Below are 16914 nucleotides of genomic sequence, written 5' to 3' on the forward strand. Positions count from 1 at the left end.
CCCTAAAAAAGAAAGGAGAAGACCAAAGAAAGAGAGAACCAGGACAGTGTACGATGACCACAAGAAGTCGTGGGACAAAAAGGGGGCACAGGCCAGAGGAGGTTACCTCGGGACCCGGTGCCCAAAAGTATGTATATATATGGATATGAGATTATTGCCATTGTTTCCATAATCATATCTGTAACAATAAAATCCTACTGCCTTTTATTGCCAGAACTCGAAATGGTGTGGTCCCACTTTTTCTTTCCAGGGAGGGTGGGTCGGCTTAGGAACTTGCATGCATATGGGTCCAACAGTTATTGACTGCATTCTAAACAGGAGGGTCAGTAACTATCTCCATGTGCTAATAACGGCTAAGTGCGTATCCAGTTCATTCATGTCAAGTGGTCTTAGATAAGTTTTCTTGGAGTCGCCGCGCGTATTTAGAACCCAAACGTTGCTCGTTTGAATCCAATGATTGTGCTATTATTTGAAATCCAAAGGATGTCATCTGCAACTGCCCCGATCAAGGGATCTACTATATAACCCTTTTATTTATAATTTAAAATGCCCTAGCTTGTGTTTTGAAACGTCTACATTTTTTGATAACGAATGCGTTCCTCGTTTCATAACCCAGCACTTCTTATTTGAAATCTAGAAGACGCCGTAACCTGTCTCCCTGCCATGCATGTTTCTGCTTTGAGCCACACAATGCACTGCTGGCAGGTACAGCGAGCGGCCAGATAGGTCAGTGGCATAAACGAATCCGCTCAAGGGTGACACGGCGCTGGGTGAAGTTTATTGGTTTCTGCAGAGCGGCAAGCCTGCGCCTCGGCCCTGCTGACAGGAGTCCTGTCAGTAGAGTGAAATAATGCAAACTTTGCCTTGCGGTGTGCTGGGCCGGCCCCTCTCCCCCCACCCCCTCCCTCTGCACAGGAGGAGCGGGGCTGCCTTATTACAGCCAGCACAGGCTGCAGCAGGCACAGCTGCCGAGTGAGGAGGAAGGGCTGGGAGGGGACGCCAGAGCCCATCCAGGACGAACCACAGCAACTTCTGCGTTTGCCTATCTACCTGTCCCAGATGCTGTGAATTTCCCTGGTGGTGCCTACCCTGCCCGCCGCAGCTTCTAACTGCCCCCAGAGTCCCTGGCCTGACTTCTGCAATCCATACCTGCGCCAGGGGTGACTCGTGATTGCTGCCGGTTCGATCGGCCCCCAGCGGCCTATACCTGTCCCAGATCCCTGACTTGACTGCCACGCCTGTTGCTGCACAAAGGTGCCTGACCTGACTGCTGCAGCGTCTGCCTGCCACAAGATCCCCGCCGGCTGCAGCCTCTACCTGCCCCAGTGGCGAAGGCTCTGCTGGAGCTTGAACCTTTCCCAATGGTGGCTGGCCTGACAGCTGCATCTTCCGCCTACCCTCGAGTTCCTGACTTGTCTGCTACAGTCTGCCATTAAGGCATTTTACCTGACTGCATCTGAATGTACCTTCTGCGCCTCCGGAGGTGCCTGGTCTGACCTACCTACCTACCCCATATTAAACTGACCCAACCCGTGCTTGCAGAACCGAGCTGGGCGTACTCCGCCAGACTGCCCAAGTACCTTCTCTGCCAGGTTCCTGCTTAACCGACCACAGGTGTGACTTGGTTCATACCTCCTCGCTGTACCCACAGACCCGCTGTACGTGCACCTGCCCTTCTTGTATCTACCGGTACTCGCTCGGTACAGGGTGTTTCTGGTCCCGCAGTGCCTAGTCTGTCTGACTGCTACTACTATCTGCACCTGTCCCAGCTTGTGCCCGTCTGTCTGTGCCCAGGGTGCCCTTACTTGCCGTGCCTGTTCTGACTTTCCTTTGCAGAGCCTGCCCTTGCCCCGTTTTAATTGACTCAGGTGTACGAGCCCTACCTGCCCCCGACATGACCCGCCGATCGCTGTTGGTGCTGCTGGCCGGGCTCTGGCTCCCGGCCCTAGCGGATGTTATCTTCCGTTGCCCGCCGTGTACCCCGGAGCGCCAGTCTGCATGCCCGCCGGGGCGACCTGCTGCCCTGCCTGGAGCCTGCACCGAACTGGTGAAGGAGCCCGGCTGCGGCTGCTGCCCGGTATGCGCCCGGCTGGAGGGCGAGTCCTGTGGGGTATATACCCCACGCTGCGCCCAGGGTCTCCGCTGTTATCCCAGCCCAGGCTCAGAACTGCCCCTGCAGTCGCTGGTGCATGGACAGGGCACGTGCGCCAGGAGGAAGGACGAGTACGTGGCCAGCCAGGAGCGAGCTGCAGGTAAGGTGGCGGCATGACTCCGGCTGTGTGTGTGTGGGGGAGGGGGGTCTCACACGGGGTAGGGGCTGGGAAGACAGGAATGTGGGCATTTGAGGTAATCTAGGGGATGGTGGCATGGAAATGCCTGATGTAAGGGGATCATAAGACCACCTAGCAGAAAGGAGGCTTGGAAACACATATTGTAAGTAGAGGGAGCATGAGACAGCGCCGTGTGAAGTAAGGGGAGTGACATGTTTAATTGGCTGAAAAGGGCAAGGGCACGTCTACTGAGGGGACCACAGTGTTCACCCAATGTTAACGGGGTCATGGGGACGTGAAACTCTGGGAAAGCGCCTTCATATCTGGCAAGGTGGCCCATCCCCCCATGGCATCTATGACACTTACCGTTGGTCCTGGCCTTTTAGCCTATAGCGTGTGATTTTGTGGTGGCCCGATAAGTGGAACACATGAGAACACATCCTATTCCAAGAGCCCCGGACTAGCAGGACCTGGCCTATTGGGTCTCACCTGTCATGGGACATTTTTCTACCTAATATTGCGACGATGTGGGAGATATTTCGGGAACACATTCGGAGATGGAGGAGATAAACACAGAGCACCTGACCTGACGGGAAAAGTATGGCGAAGCATGGGGAACACCTGCATTGCATGAGTGGGAGCGAAGAGAAACCCAGGGAACACCTATGGCTAGCGAACATAGGGTACATCCCGAATGAGGAAAAATAAATATTGGATACATTTGAAGTGCAGGGTCAGAAAGCATGGACACATGGAGTGATGGTGAAGATAAACCGGGGGAATCCTTGGAGTGAGGAGGAAGAGGAAAATCGACATTTTATTTATTTTAATTTGTGTACCACACCGCATGCCAGTAGGCTTCAGGGCGCATATAAAACCAGACAAGACCCACAGACAAGCAGTGAGAGCAGACCAGGGAAGCAAAGAGAGCAAAGAGCACTTAATCAGGGCTGAGATTGAAAAGATAAGTCTTGATGGCCTTTTTCAAGGAAGAATGGTTATCAATAAGGCGTATAGTGCAAGAAGGGAGTTCCAAAGAAGAGGGGCTTGGACTTCAAAGCTTGTGCCGCCAAAACACACCAGTTTGAATCTTGGCTGGACCAGTGTGGGTGCTACAAATGAACGAACATTTCTAATTGACGTCTTGCTCTTGGTATGATCCGATGGGTAAACTGGGCATGAGAAAGAAAGGCACTTGTGAGCTAAGGTGAAAACTTTGTGTGAAATTCTTTGTCTAACGGGGAGCCAGTGTAGGATACCTTGAGTGAGTAGTGTAACATGGAGTACACCTCGAGAGGAAAGAGAACCACAGGAAACAGTGGAAGTGCAAGGTAAGGAAAACATGGGGAAGCACGTGAAGTGAGGGTGAAAGGAAACACGGGAAACGCCTGGAGCTAGAGGAACGAGAAACACGGAGAACACCTTGAACGAGAGTGTAGCAGAACATGGATGCACGCTCATAGTGAGCAAAAGGAACCACAGAGAGGTAGTGAAGTGCAGGGGAAAAACACGGCAAACCCATGGAGTGAGCAGGATAAAAATATGGGGAAGACTTGGAATGAAGGGGAGAAGAAAATGGGGGTAACTGGGGAAGGCAACATAGTGAACCCTTGGTAGTAAGAGGGGGATGGAAACGATGGGGAATGCTTAGGAGTTGAGGGGGGAATAGGAGAACCCTTGACGTGAGGGATGCCTTGGAGCACCTCGAGTGGGGGTTGGAGATGCAAACGTCTGCAGTGAGTTGGAAGAGAGACCTGGGGAGCGCTTCAAGTGATGTGGAGGGACAAGGGTAACCGCCGTGGTGAAAGGAAGTCATGACATGGGGTAATATGAGGTTAGCTAGAAGAATAGGTATTGCATATTGAACCATCCAACAAAGGCAACCCCAGAACTAAGGGGGAAAACTCATTGATGGTCCTGAGGTTAAGGAGAAACATTGAAGAGTCCAGATTGAGAGTGGTGGAGATATATTTGGTGTATTTGAGGAGAGAGACCCACAGAGACAGATTATGAAATATTGGACTTCCTAAGTGCGTAGGAGTTAGAACCATGGGGCGCATCAGGTAAGGGGAAACATTATGAGGGGTGAAACGAGACCCTCTGAGACGAGGTTACATATGGGACACATTAGGGCAGATGAGATTAGGGTTACCATAAAGACATTGCTACACTTGCGTTAAAGGGCAAGGTTGAAAACCCGAGTTGAGGAGGCATGATACCCCGGGCACTTGGAGTGAGGTATTGTGGAGAAGATGAGTTGGGTTAAAGAGAAACAACTGGAAGAGGAGGTGAGGAGGAAGGAGAAACACCAGAGCTCTTTAGGGCTGTGGTATTCAAACATTTTCACACCGAGCACCCCCCTTGAATACAAATATTGTTTCTGCCCCCCTCACCATCGTAGGCGGCCCAAACGATGTACAGGGCGGCCTCAGGTTCCTTAAAAAAGGATTAAGGTGATTGCTTTCATTAGAATTTATAAGAGGTAGCAAATCTGCTTACATTTTATGTTGGAAACTGTAATCTTAATGAATTTTTAAAGAGTCTGCCCCCGGACATCTTTCTGGCTCCCATAGGGGGACCAGACCTCCAGTTTGAAGACCACTGCTTTAGAGAAAGTACATAGGGAAAATATCAGGGACACATGAGATGAGAATGAAGAATAATCATTGGAGTGCACAAAATGACGGGGAAGAATAAAAACGAAAATTGGGGGAACTGGGGTAGCTTTTTTTGGAATACCTTTTACCAAGGGGAGGAGAATATTTGGATACGACTGCGGTGGGGGAGTATATTGAGCATCTGAGATGTCTTGTGAAAAGCACTGGAGGGCAAAGAGAAACGTTCAGGTGTCTCAGGTGAGGTGAACATAGCAGCACCATAGGAGAGGAGAAACATTTGAGCACCTGCAGTGAAAATTAATACGGGTTATCCGATTGGAGGCAATGTAAGGGAAATCTGAGAGGGGCAGAGAAATTTAGAAGAACACAAGCGCACCAAAGAGTGGAGAAATATGGTGGCATTCAGGATTAGGGTGAACATTAATTGGGAGCACCTCAATTGAGGGTGGATGAGAAACACAGAGAGTGAAGCAGACAATAAATATGAGAGTGTGCACCTCTGAGGAGGAGGTATCTCTTCTTGTCTATCGTCCCCCTTGTTCACTTACTGATTTTCTCGAACATCTTGATCTTCTCCTGATCCACCTTCTCCCAACCCCCCTTTTTTTCTTTTTGGGGACTTTAATCTCTCCGCCGCTAACTCATCATTCCCCTTGCTGCTCTCACTCGCTGACTCTTACCACTTGCACTTCTTGTCTTCTCCTCCTTATCATCAGTCTGGTGCTTGCCTAAACTAAATCTTCTCACCATTTCCCCCTCTCCCCTGTCTCCTCTCCTTCTTTCTATGCTTCTGATCATCTACTTCTTTCCTTCTCTTGCCCCGCTGCCCCCCCAGTCTCCTCCTCGACTACCTTTACTTGTCGTGGTCTTTCTTCTTTTGATCCTCCATTGTTTCTCTTGTCTTTGAACTCTTCTCTTCCTTCAATCTCGCTCTTCTCTTCCTTTTCTTCTGATTTAGCTGCTAGCACTCTACATTCTTCTGCGCTATCCGTTCTTGACTCAACTTTCCCTTTACACCCTTTCACTCTGACTCACAACACTTCAAAGCCCTGGCTCTTTCCAGGTCTTATTTCCCTTCACTGCAGTCTGGGCAAAGCCGAGCGGCTATGGACAAATTCTCCCTCTTCGCTCAACTCGGTGCTCTCTATGTTGAACTCTTCTTTTGACTCTGCTTTGCTTATTTCTAAGAAATCCTATTTCTAGAATCCACACTTTATCTCACCACCCTCATCACCTCTATCAGCTCCTCTACAACATTCTCTCTCCTACAGCCACTGATCCATTTGCCTTCTCGCCCTCTCTTCCTCTGATTTTGCAAACTACTTTATATCTAAAGTAGCTAATCTTCGCTTTCACCTCTCTCTTTCCTGCTCCATCGCTACACTCCTTGTAATCATTCTCTCCCCTTGCGGACTCAGACACATCTGCCCTCTTAACTCGTGCTCATCCTACTGTCTCTCCTGATCCTCTCCCCTCTTCTCTTATCCCTCAAGTACACCCCTATCTTCTTCCTTACCTTACCTCTCTTAGTAACTCCTCCTTTGTTCATTCTTGCTTTCCTCCTGCCTTTAAGCACGCGCTTGTTCTTCCTATCCTGAAAAAACCTTCTCTTGACTCATCTACTCTTGCTAATTTCCACCCTATTTCTCTTCTACCTTTCCTTTCTAAAATTCTTGAACGGGCTGCCTATAACAAGGTAACCCATTATCTGAATCGCCATTCTCTCCTCCCTCCACTACAGTCTGGTTTTCGTCCATCTTACTCTACAGAGACTGCTCTTCCCCATGTCTCAAATTCTCTCCTCACAGCCTGCCACTCCAAACTGTCTTCTATTTTTATTCTCCTCTATCTGTCTGCATCGTTAGACACGGTGGATCACTCTCTTCTTATTTCCTCTCTTTCCATAGTGGGTATCTCAGGGTCTGCTCGCAAATGGTTCCGTTCTTACCTTTCTCAATGGACCTACTCCGTTACCAGGGCTGGTTATTCTCCTCCCTCTTCTTTATGGTGTCCCTCAAGGCTCGGTACTCAGGCCTCATCTTTTCGCCCTCTACACTTGCTCCCCTTTCTGCCCTTATCTCTTCCTTCCATCTCTCTTTTCATTTGTGCGCCGATGACCCCAGATCTTTCATTTGTTTTCCTCCTTGGATTCTGCTCTTCACTCTACTGTTTCAAACTGTCTTTCTGCTGTCCAGAACTGGATGTCCTCTCATATCCTACATCTTAATCCCTCAAAAACGGAGGTTCTGTTCTTTCCTGCCTCTACAATTACTCTTATCCCAACCCTCTGGACTTCTTTCCCACATACGTTCTCCCCTTTTCACTATCTGCACGCAACCTGGGCGTTTTCTTTGATCCTTCTCTCTCTTTTTCTCTTAATTTTTCTTCCATTGCACGCTCTTGTCGCTATGTTCTTTTTAACATTTGTTGCGCTTGCCCCTATCTTTCTTTTCATGCTTTCAAAACCTCTTCTCTTGTTTCCGGTTTTGACTATTGTTCATCATTATTGCTTGACCTCCCTGCTTCACACTTTCTTCCTCTTTGTTCGATTTTTAATTCCTCTTTTTGTCTCCTTTTCTCTTTACCCCCTCGGTCCTCCATCAGACCCTGCCTACTTTCAATTTCAGTACTTCCTTTTGATTCTCGCGTTCTTTACCACTTTCTCTTGATTTTTTTCAAATGCACTTATGGTCTGGCCCCCCTCTTTCTTACCACCTTACTTTTATTCTTTACCCCCCACACTCTTTACGATCACAGATTTTATTTCTTTTGACTGTTCCTAAGCCTTCCTGTGCTTAGTCTAATTTCTACTCTTTTACTCTTCTGGCTCCTAAACACTGGAACGCTCTTCCTCTCACTTTGTTCTGCCTCACCAGTAAACCTTAAGATATGATATAAGCTATAGCTGAGAGGCTACACGGAACCGCCGAGGCACAAACGATAACAGATTTTGTTATTCTGCCATTATCCCATGGTCTGATGACTGGGTTGTTGAAAACATCTGTTCTCACTCCTTTGTGAAAGAAACTGTCTGTAGCCCCATCTGTGGCAAAAGGAATTTACCATGGCGTGCTGCGATTCTCAAGAAGTTGGCATGTCACATTGGTGGATGTTTCTGACATCCTGGATGTGCGCCAAATAGGGGATGGAGATGACACTGATAGCCATCTGGGAGGAGGGTGCCCTTTCACTTCTTATAAAGCTAGACCTCTTCTGCAGCATTCCACACTAGAGGCCATGGACTATTAATCAAATGCCCTGGCCTAGGGGCCACAATGACTCTATACTGTTTCCATTCTTTTCCCTTGAATCGAAAATAGACAGTGAAATTAGTCACTTTGACTTCAAGCCCTACGATGACAACATTTTGATATATCTGCATGCCCATAATCCACACAAGAGGTTCTGGTGAAGGTTAGACTTAAACTTAATGCAGCAGAAACAGCCTCTGCCATATGCTAAACAAGGACAATAGTAGCCAGTCTCCTCCCAAATTGTTGCCTTAAAAATATTCTTTTCACGTCAGGTCAGAAATCTGGTGTTTGTATGGGAATTGGATTTCAGCCTCAAAGCACACGTCCATTTCAAATTTGGCAGCTCAAAAGGATTCTCCCATGCACCTCACAGACTCCCATTGAGAGATCGCAGGAGCCTTGATCAATTCCCCCCTGGATTATGCCAACATATAGGCTGGACTGACATATCTTTTGGAGTTACTACAAGGGGTCTAGAATTATGATATTTGTCTGTTTGAAAAAAGCATGAGAGACCATGCAGTCCTGCTGCACTGTTCCATGCACTGGTTGCCTGTTCTTTAAGACATGAATATTAGCCCTGATTGTTCTCACTATGTATCCTAACAGGCCATTGATTTTGCTGATGATATGATAGGTTATTTATTAGGCACTTAATACCCAGAGGTTTCTAAGCGCGGACCGAGGATCGAACCTGTGGTGCTCTGTGTCGGCTTGCTTTCTTTCAAGGTAAGTACGTTGCCCCTGAGCTATCCTCCTGAGTATAGTATTAGTGTCTTTGCTTCCTTCTGTTATATTCACGCTCCAGATAGTAGTAGGGTGAAGTGTCCAAAGAGTATTTGGAACTCTTTCTCACTCAGATGTCAACTGTTGCCCCAGTGTCGATAAGAATGGTAATAGGGTGGCTGTTTGAGGGTCAGGTTACCCTCGGCGGCTACACCCTCTTTGTCTTCATTGGACATTACTGGTATGTATTCATCTTGTGTCCTGTTGCGTAATGGTGCAGGGTTATGAACATCCTCCTGCACTTCCATCTGCCTGATTCTTTGCTTGGAATAACGATCTGTGGTCTCAATGGTGGTGTGTGGCCTGCTATTCTGTGGCATTCCATGCCATCTCGGGGGTCCCTTACTCTGTAGGTTTCCATGCCATTCGACCATTGTCTTTTTGATTGTGTGTATTTCTGCTCCCTTAGTTTGGTCTGTGTTGCTGAATCTTTATCAGGTTCCTTTGGGTGTTCAATGCAGTCTGCCTGTGCATCAAACCCGTGCATCCACTCTTTCGTGGATTTTATCTAGGGGAAGTGCTTTCTTCAGTAGCTGCTTCTAGAACGCAGATTACGTGAACTCTTCAGTGACCCCAAAATGAATTGCTTCTTCATCCGAAAACATGTTGAATGCACAGTGTGTCACCAGATTCTGCAGCCGTATCGCAAATTCATCTACAAATTCGCTGTCATTGGGCCTCATTACAAGTATGGGTGTCTGGAAATAAGGGTACCGGTAGCAACATAGCAGCACCCTTTCCGGACCGCCATACTACAATGATTCCGCTAGGGGCCATGGATCCCCCAGCAGGCCGGACCTGCCGGGAGTGCAGACTCCTACCGGCATGGTTGTCACGGCAACAGTGCCAGTGCTTCTGAGTCCCCATTTCCATGCAGTCCTTCAGGAGATGAATCCTGCACACTTTTTGGCCAGGAGACCTTCTAGTGATCACATCTTAGTTGATGCTTCATGGCTGCGATGGGCTCTAGAAATGCATTTGTATCCTCTGTCATTTAGGCTACTTCATTCTCATAGCTCTTAAGGAAGAAGCTCCTATCATTTGCTGTTCCATATGCTGCAGCTCCCTGGTCCCATCTGTGCACGTTGTAAGTGTGCTCGGTTTGCTACATTCACAACATGCTGCATCATAGTGAGATTAACTCCATGTCTGTAATGTACTGTCTCTCGTAAGAGTTAATGGGCTGGAGGAGCATTACATTAACTTATATCTCCCTTAATGGATATTTTTATTGCTAGAGATATTCTATAGTTCAACTAATTACTGATTAATGTAGTCAGTGCTCCAGATAAGATGTTGAGGTGGGAGTATTTTACTCTCTATTTTTAAACTTTGAGAGTAAATGTGATTTTAAGAGAGTAAAAATGACTTTTCTCCTTGACAAGAGAGTAAAATGTATGCGACATCCAGCCGACGTGTGAAAAAACTGTATGGAAATCATTACTATGCGGCAGCTTTCTGCATTGTGAGAGAATACACCTTTCATTATTTCTGGCCATTTGAGCTCTCCTATATATATTTAAATGTTGAAAACACTAAAACCTAGCCAATTGTATAGTAAAGCATACATGAATTTGTATTGTGTGTTTTAAGATTCGATAGCAGAATTGTCTTTTGATGTTTAATGAAAGTCCTAATTTCCTGTAGCTATTACTACCTAATGGTATGCCAATGTTAAGATACAACAGTGCAGAGAGGCAAGGACTCCATGCTAAATTCTATATCTAATCTAGTGGTCAAATGGTTATTTATATAGCTCTTTTGGCAAAGCGCTGTACATAGAACATATTTATCACAATTACCACCAAACCAAAGTCGGTAATCCTTTATCGACCTCGAAAGGTTGAAAGGCTGAGTTGGACTTGCCGGGATTCGAACCCGCAAGCCACAGATCGCGCAGAGATTGCAGCAACGAGTGCTCAACCGGCTGAGCTATTTTATTGGCTAACATTCTTCAGAGGTTGGTTAACTGAGTATCGACTGAGGTATAATGATCACAGTACCTAGATGTATGAAAAACCATTTATGAAGTGCTACATAAAATTAAATACATATCTGGATTATCATATCACAGGGACAGGGTTTGCTGAGTTTCTATTTCAATTACCAATGTAACTTTCATTTGTTTGTTTTTGAACAGCATTTGCACTTTCTTGAGAGTCAGGTTTTGGATGTTTTATTTGGAGTCTTGAAGATTTGAGAGGCTAGAACACCTGTGATCAGTGTAATGACAATTACTGACCCTTGAGCAAAGACTCTGCTGCCACTGACCATTTATAGTAATGTACCCCATTGACTGCAAGGTTGAAGGGATGTAAACTAGACTTGCATAGTTTTACACACTGTTTTTTAAAAATTAGACTGTAAATTAAATTAGAAGTGTAAAAATGATCTGCCTCTGCATGATTATGCACATAGCATCGGAACTCTGAAAAATACAATTGTGCAATACTAGTTTGCTTTCACTGGAAAAAAGCATAACTTGCTTAAAAAAATTCTCAATTGCAACTTAGTTTTCCATCTTATTAATTATACAATCCTAAAATTCTAGGAAAACATGCACAGTGCTTCTGAAGCTGAATGGAAAGAAACCATTTCTTTTATCGGTGTGCAGTTTATTTGTTTGAAAGGCTTCAGAGAAATACATTCTGTTTCAGAGGTGGCTTGCAATTACATCCATGCAGATAAAAATCACAAGAAGCCTTCTGGTTTCTGTCAAGTGACCTGACCTTTGCACTGCCCTCTGCTCTAAATCTGTGTGTAAATGTACCCAGGAAAATAATAAAGCTGGTGTATTTACAAGATTTTCATGCATAAAAAGGCCTGGTAATCGCCTTATCTGGAGCCTTGCATGTAGTTTACAATTGTATGTCTCAATAAAATTATCCGAACACATAATCTCTCAATCTAGTCAGAGTTACAATCTGAGCTATTTTCCTTGGTATACATTTAGAGACATCAGTATATTTAAAGTATTCAACATCACAAGAAATATGCTAAGTCCCATCTAAATTCATGCCCTTGGGGCTAACGTTTCAAGAGTCTCAATCCAGTAAACATCTTTTTGAGATAAAATTCCATTGATATCACCACCTCTTCTTGGATTCACCACCTGCTCAAGAATTATAAGCTGCTATTGTATGATGTGCTGTAATGAAATGTTGTGCTACAGGTGAATTTTCAGATTTCGTATGTAAGTTGGATTTGTATTCCGTCCACCGAATTTGAGCTTTCCTTGTTGCAAGACCAACATAAAACAAGCCACAAGGGCATTTAATCCTATATATGCCATTCATAATGTCACTGAGTGTTTGAAAGGGATATGTTTGCCAGTGTATGTATGAGTAACAAAATTGCCCTTAATAATATCATGACAATGTTGGGAATTATTACATGGACATGTTCCCAAGTACTTAACTGATGTTTTTGTGAAGATACAATGTCTGCCTTCATTAAATTATTTCATAATTATCTACTTTTGTGAAAGACAAATATAGGTAGTTCTGGGAATAACTTAATCAGAATGGGATCTAGTTTAAATAAGTCCCAATGGCGTTTCAAAGTATTCCTAATCGTGTAACTTTGTGCCGAGTAGGTAGTCACATGTACTAGTCTAGGAGAAGATTGTTTGGCTGTAAAGGAAAGTATTAAATTGCGGGACTTGCTTGCCACTTTTTCAGAAGCCTCTTTAATACTCTCAGACGAATATCCTGTTTATGATTTTCTCTTGTATATCACCAACCTTTCTCACTTATTCCTGACTATCCAACATAATTGCTTATACAGTAAGAATTGGCTTAACAGAATACTCTCAATTGTGCTTCTTGGGTGAAAACTAGAGGCCATCAAAATACTATTCCTATCAGTAGGTTTTGAATAAGCCATTGTATGTAACTGTCCAATTCTTTTGCAGATGTCAACATCAAGAACTTAATTTTTGACTGACTGTATTTACTAATAAATTTGATTTGCGGTTCCAAGTCATTCATAAATACAAAACTGTTAAGGAGGTCTTCAAGCGAACCACTCCAGATGCCAAATATATCATCAATATATCTTTAATAGCATTTTAAATGTTGGGTCCATCTGGTGTTGGTCAAAACTTTTTCTTGTTCCAAATAAGACATATATGTGGTTTGTAACTGGGAACCATAGCGGCTCCCATGGATGTACCAGCTATTTGGATAAAATATCGATCATCACATTTGAAAAAGTTATTAGTTAGTATCATTTCCAAAAAAGCTTAAGGTAAAGACTTTTTCTGAACAAAAATGGTCAACAGACAGGAATAACCACTCAATTGCCTCTAAACCGGCTTGATGTGGAATATTCGTGTACAGGCTGGTCATGCCCATTGTAAAAAGAATATCTTGATGTTTAACATACTCTATCTTTTGTAATTTAGTTAGACGGTCTGAAGTATCTTTAATGTATGCGTTGAAGGTCTGAACCAATGATTGGATGGCCTTATCAATGTATTTTGCGCTAAGTGTTTTAGTAAACTATTGCTGCCCGCTATAATCGTCCGTCCTGGCAGATGCTGGAGATTTGTATGCACTTTAGTTAAAATATATATGACTGGCATCGTTGGATGAACATTAATTAAGAAAGCCTTGGTATGATGTGATATATATCCGTTGTATTCAGCTGTGTCCAAAACCTCTCTAATTATTGTAAGGACTTGATCAGTAGGGTCATTATATATCCCCATGTAAGTGTCACCATCTGCTAGTTGTCATTGAACTTCCTGTTGACACAGGTTCCTATCCATGATTGCCGTCCCTTGTCTGTTGTTTTAGAATACTCTCTTGGTTATTCCACAGCTGTGATATGACTTGTTGTTCTGGTGTTAAAAATTACTCCAAGATTTCTTTTTAAAGAAAATGTGCGTAAGTCATGCAACACCTGCTGTTCATAAACATCTAAAATAGAATTTTGATCCGGAGGAGTAAACTTATTTCGAAAGGATTGTGTCCTCCGACGTATTCCTTATCTTTGATAATACGTTTCCAGCTTGCTGGCCTCGGAAATGTTTTCTCTGTAGAGGGCGCTGCGCGTCGACGTCCGCTGAGTCGATGTCCCTCGACGGCCACCGTATCGGCGCCGACGTCACCATGCCCATAAATAGCCACGCGTGGCGTCCGTTGCTCAGTTCCGTTTTTCCGTGCTTCGTGGGGCCTCGGAACATCGTTGCTCAGTTCAGTCAGATAACTAATCTACATCTACTCGAAATATACCAACTCGTTCTCGATGGCATCTTCATCGGAACCGACAACGCCGCTATCCGGCTTCAAAAAATGTCGAGACTGCGGTAAAAAATGTCAATAACGGATCCACACAGGATCTGCTTGTGGTGCTTGGGAGCCGAGCACCTTTGTTCGGAGTGTGAGGACTGCATGTCCATGACGGCGAAAGCCTTGAAGGAGCGCAAGGGGAAGCTCGAGAGAGGTAAGTCAGTCAAAACCTCCTCGAAAGTTTCTTCGGCCGAGTCGAGACATTCGTCTCCTCGCCGTGGAAAGCATTCCCATTTTAGATCTCGAAGTAGCTCCCACCATTCATCAAGATCAAGACGCTCAAAGAAGAGACGTCGAAGATCCCCTTCCTCGTCGTCTTCTGTTTCCCCAGAAAGGGTCTCCTGCCACACAAAACACAGCTCTCAGGCTGAGTGGGAGGAATTCAGCAAGAACATGTTAAGCGTCTTCGAGAAAGCGGCCTCGTCCCCCTCGAAGACAGCTGAGGGTGATACCCCGGGTGAAAAACTCAAAAAATCAAAACGGCACGAGTCGCAGCACCCAGCGAAACATTCCACCCGAGAGCGCCACGGGCCATCGGGTAAGAAGGCACCGTCTTCGACATCGTCGAAGATCCCTTCGACGCATGGATCGGCGCCATCGACGCCGTTGTCGAAGGGTTCTTCGACGCATCGGTCGATCGACTCGACGCCATCGTCGACGCCGACATCGACGCCGATGAAAGAGAAGACCATGGCTACTCCACAGCCAACGGTGATTCCAAGAGCCTCCGGCACGACGCCGAGACCGCCGTCGATGTCCTCGAGTAGGATCCCGATCCTCTCGAGTTCTTCGAGGCCTCTTCCGGTTTTCTCGATGCCCTTTTCGGCGCCTTCGAAGCCTGTCACATCGGCGTCGACGACATCGACGTTTTCTCGCCCAATAATGACGAGTTTGGCTCCTTCTGCCTTAGAAATGGGTTTTATACCATTTCAGAGGTCAGAGTACCCTGGATTATCTTCAATTTATGAAGAAGGGGAAGATTCTGACCAGGAAACCTTCTAGTTGCAGAGGACCACACTACCTGTTTCAGAGGATTTCACCTCAGAGGAAAGAAGGTTGAAAGACCTACAGGAGTCATTACATGAGGCAAGTGGGCTGGACACTTCCCCAGAAGTGGATTTTGTTAAGCCAGACCCAGGGGAACATGCCGAAACACCCTATAGAACCCTGATGGCAAGAATTATTGAATTCATGGGTTGGTCTGCGCCCTCTCCTGTTTTTCAACAGGATGACCTGACAGACATATTAGACAAAGGTCCACAGGAGGATCCTGTGGTCCCCTTCCATACAGCCTTACAAAGAAAAATTGCATCTAACTGGGAAACTCCTGAAGTTATCCCTGCTGTCAATAAAAGGTTATCAGCCAAGTATAGGGTAGCTGCTGCTGCCCCTGAATACTTATCAAAACACCCGACTGCAGAGAGCCTGGTGGTCCAAGCGGCAACTTCATCAAGCAGCAGGACCGCTTACCCTACTGTCCCACAGGATAGAGATGACAAGAGGTACGATTCTATGGCAAAGAAAGTCTTCTCTGCTTGTAGTATGGCGTCGAAGTCCATCAACGCCACCTGTACGCTCGCCAGGTTCAGTCACACACTGTGGGAGTGTGCTTCATCAGCGGCTGAATGCATACCCGAAGGAGAGGAAAAGGAAGCCTTCCTTAACATTATTAAAGATGGCAAAGATGCCATGTGCGAGTCACTTCAAACTGGCATCGATTCCGCTGACAGTATCAGCAGGGCCATGGCGGCAAGTACAACAATCCGCAGGCATGCGTGGTTGCGAAAGTCTGGCTTTGCTCCAAATGTGCAGGCCAGACTTTTGAATATGCCCTTTGACGGCTCTTCATTATTCGGAAAAAAGGCTGATGACAGCCTGGAAAAGCTGCAGACATCTAAAGCAGCAGCAAAATCTTTAGGAGCTGCTATCCGCCAAACTCCTTTTCGCCCCTCAGGAACCTCTGGGAGAGGAAAGTCCTTTCGCTATTATTCCACATTCGGGAAAGGCAGAGGACAGCCGGCTCAAAGAGTCCAAAGGAGATCCACCCGAGGTGGACGGATCAAAGGTACTAAGGCCGCAGCAGCAGCAGGTGCCTCTTTACCCTCGGCATCTGCATCAGCTGCCCCCAAACCACTCTGAGGTCCTTCCACATAAGACACCTGTAGGGGGCAGGTTAACTCACCATCTGACGGAATGGCAGGCTATAACGTCAGATGCTTGGGCATTGGAGACAGTTGCCGAGGGTTACTGCCTACCCTTTCTACACATCCCTCAGAGTCATCCACCGGGGAACAGCTCTCTAAAAGTTCCAGATCCGCTCCTCTTGCAGGAAATTATATACCTGCTAGAGAAAGGTGCCATAGAACAAGGGCTGGTACTCCCCCTACTTTCTCATACCAAAGAAGGATGGAGGACTGAGACCCATCCTGGACATACGAGAATTGAACAAGTTCCTCACGAAGGACAAGTTCAAGATGGTAACTCTCAGATCCTTCAGGCCCTCCAGCTCCAGGACTGGTTGGTATCTCTGGACCTTCAGGATGCTTATTTCCATGTGCCAATCCATCCCAAACACAGGAAATACCTGAGGTTCGCAACTGGCGACTCTCGTTATCAATTTCGAGTTCTGCCATTTGGGCTGACCTCCGCCCGAGGGTCTTCACCAAGCTAATGTCGGTAATGGCTGCGAGTC

General features: G+C 46.0%; 1 protein-coding gene across 1 annotated transcript in view; it reads left to right on the plus strand.

Moving 5' to 3' along the window:
* Window positions 1-844: 844 nt before the first annotated feature.
* IGFBP2 (insulin like growth factor binding protein 2) overlaps window positions 845-16914 on the plus strand; it is a 563251-nt gene continuing 547181 nt past the window's right edge. Inside the window, exon 1 of the mRNA XM_069616811.1 lies at window positions 845-2252. Coding sequence (XP_069472912.1) covers window positions 1895-2252 — 358 coding nt within the window. The 5' untranslated portion in view covers window positions 845-1894. The remainder of the gene's footprint in view (window positions 2253-16914) is intronic.

Source organism: Ambystoma mexicanum, chromosome 9 (assembly GCF_040938575.1).
Source record: "Ambystoma mexicanum isolate Mex_15411 chromosome 9, UKY_AmexF1_1, whole genome shotgun sequence".
Lineage (NCBI taxonomy): Eukaryota > Metazoa > Chordata > Amphibia > Caudata > Ambystomatidae > Ambystoma > Ambystoma mexicanum.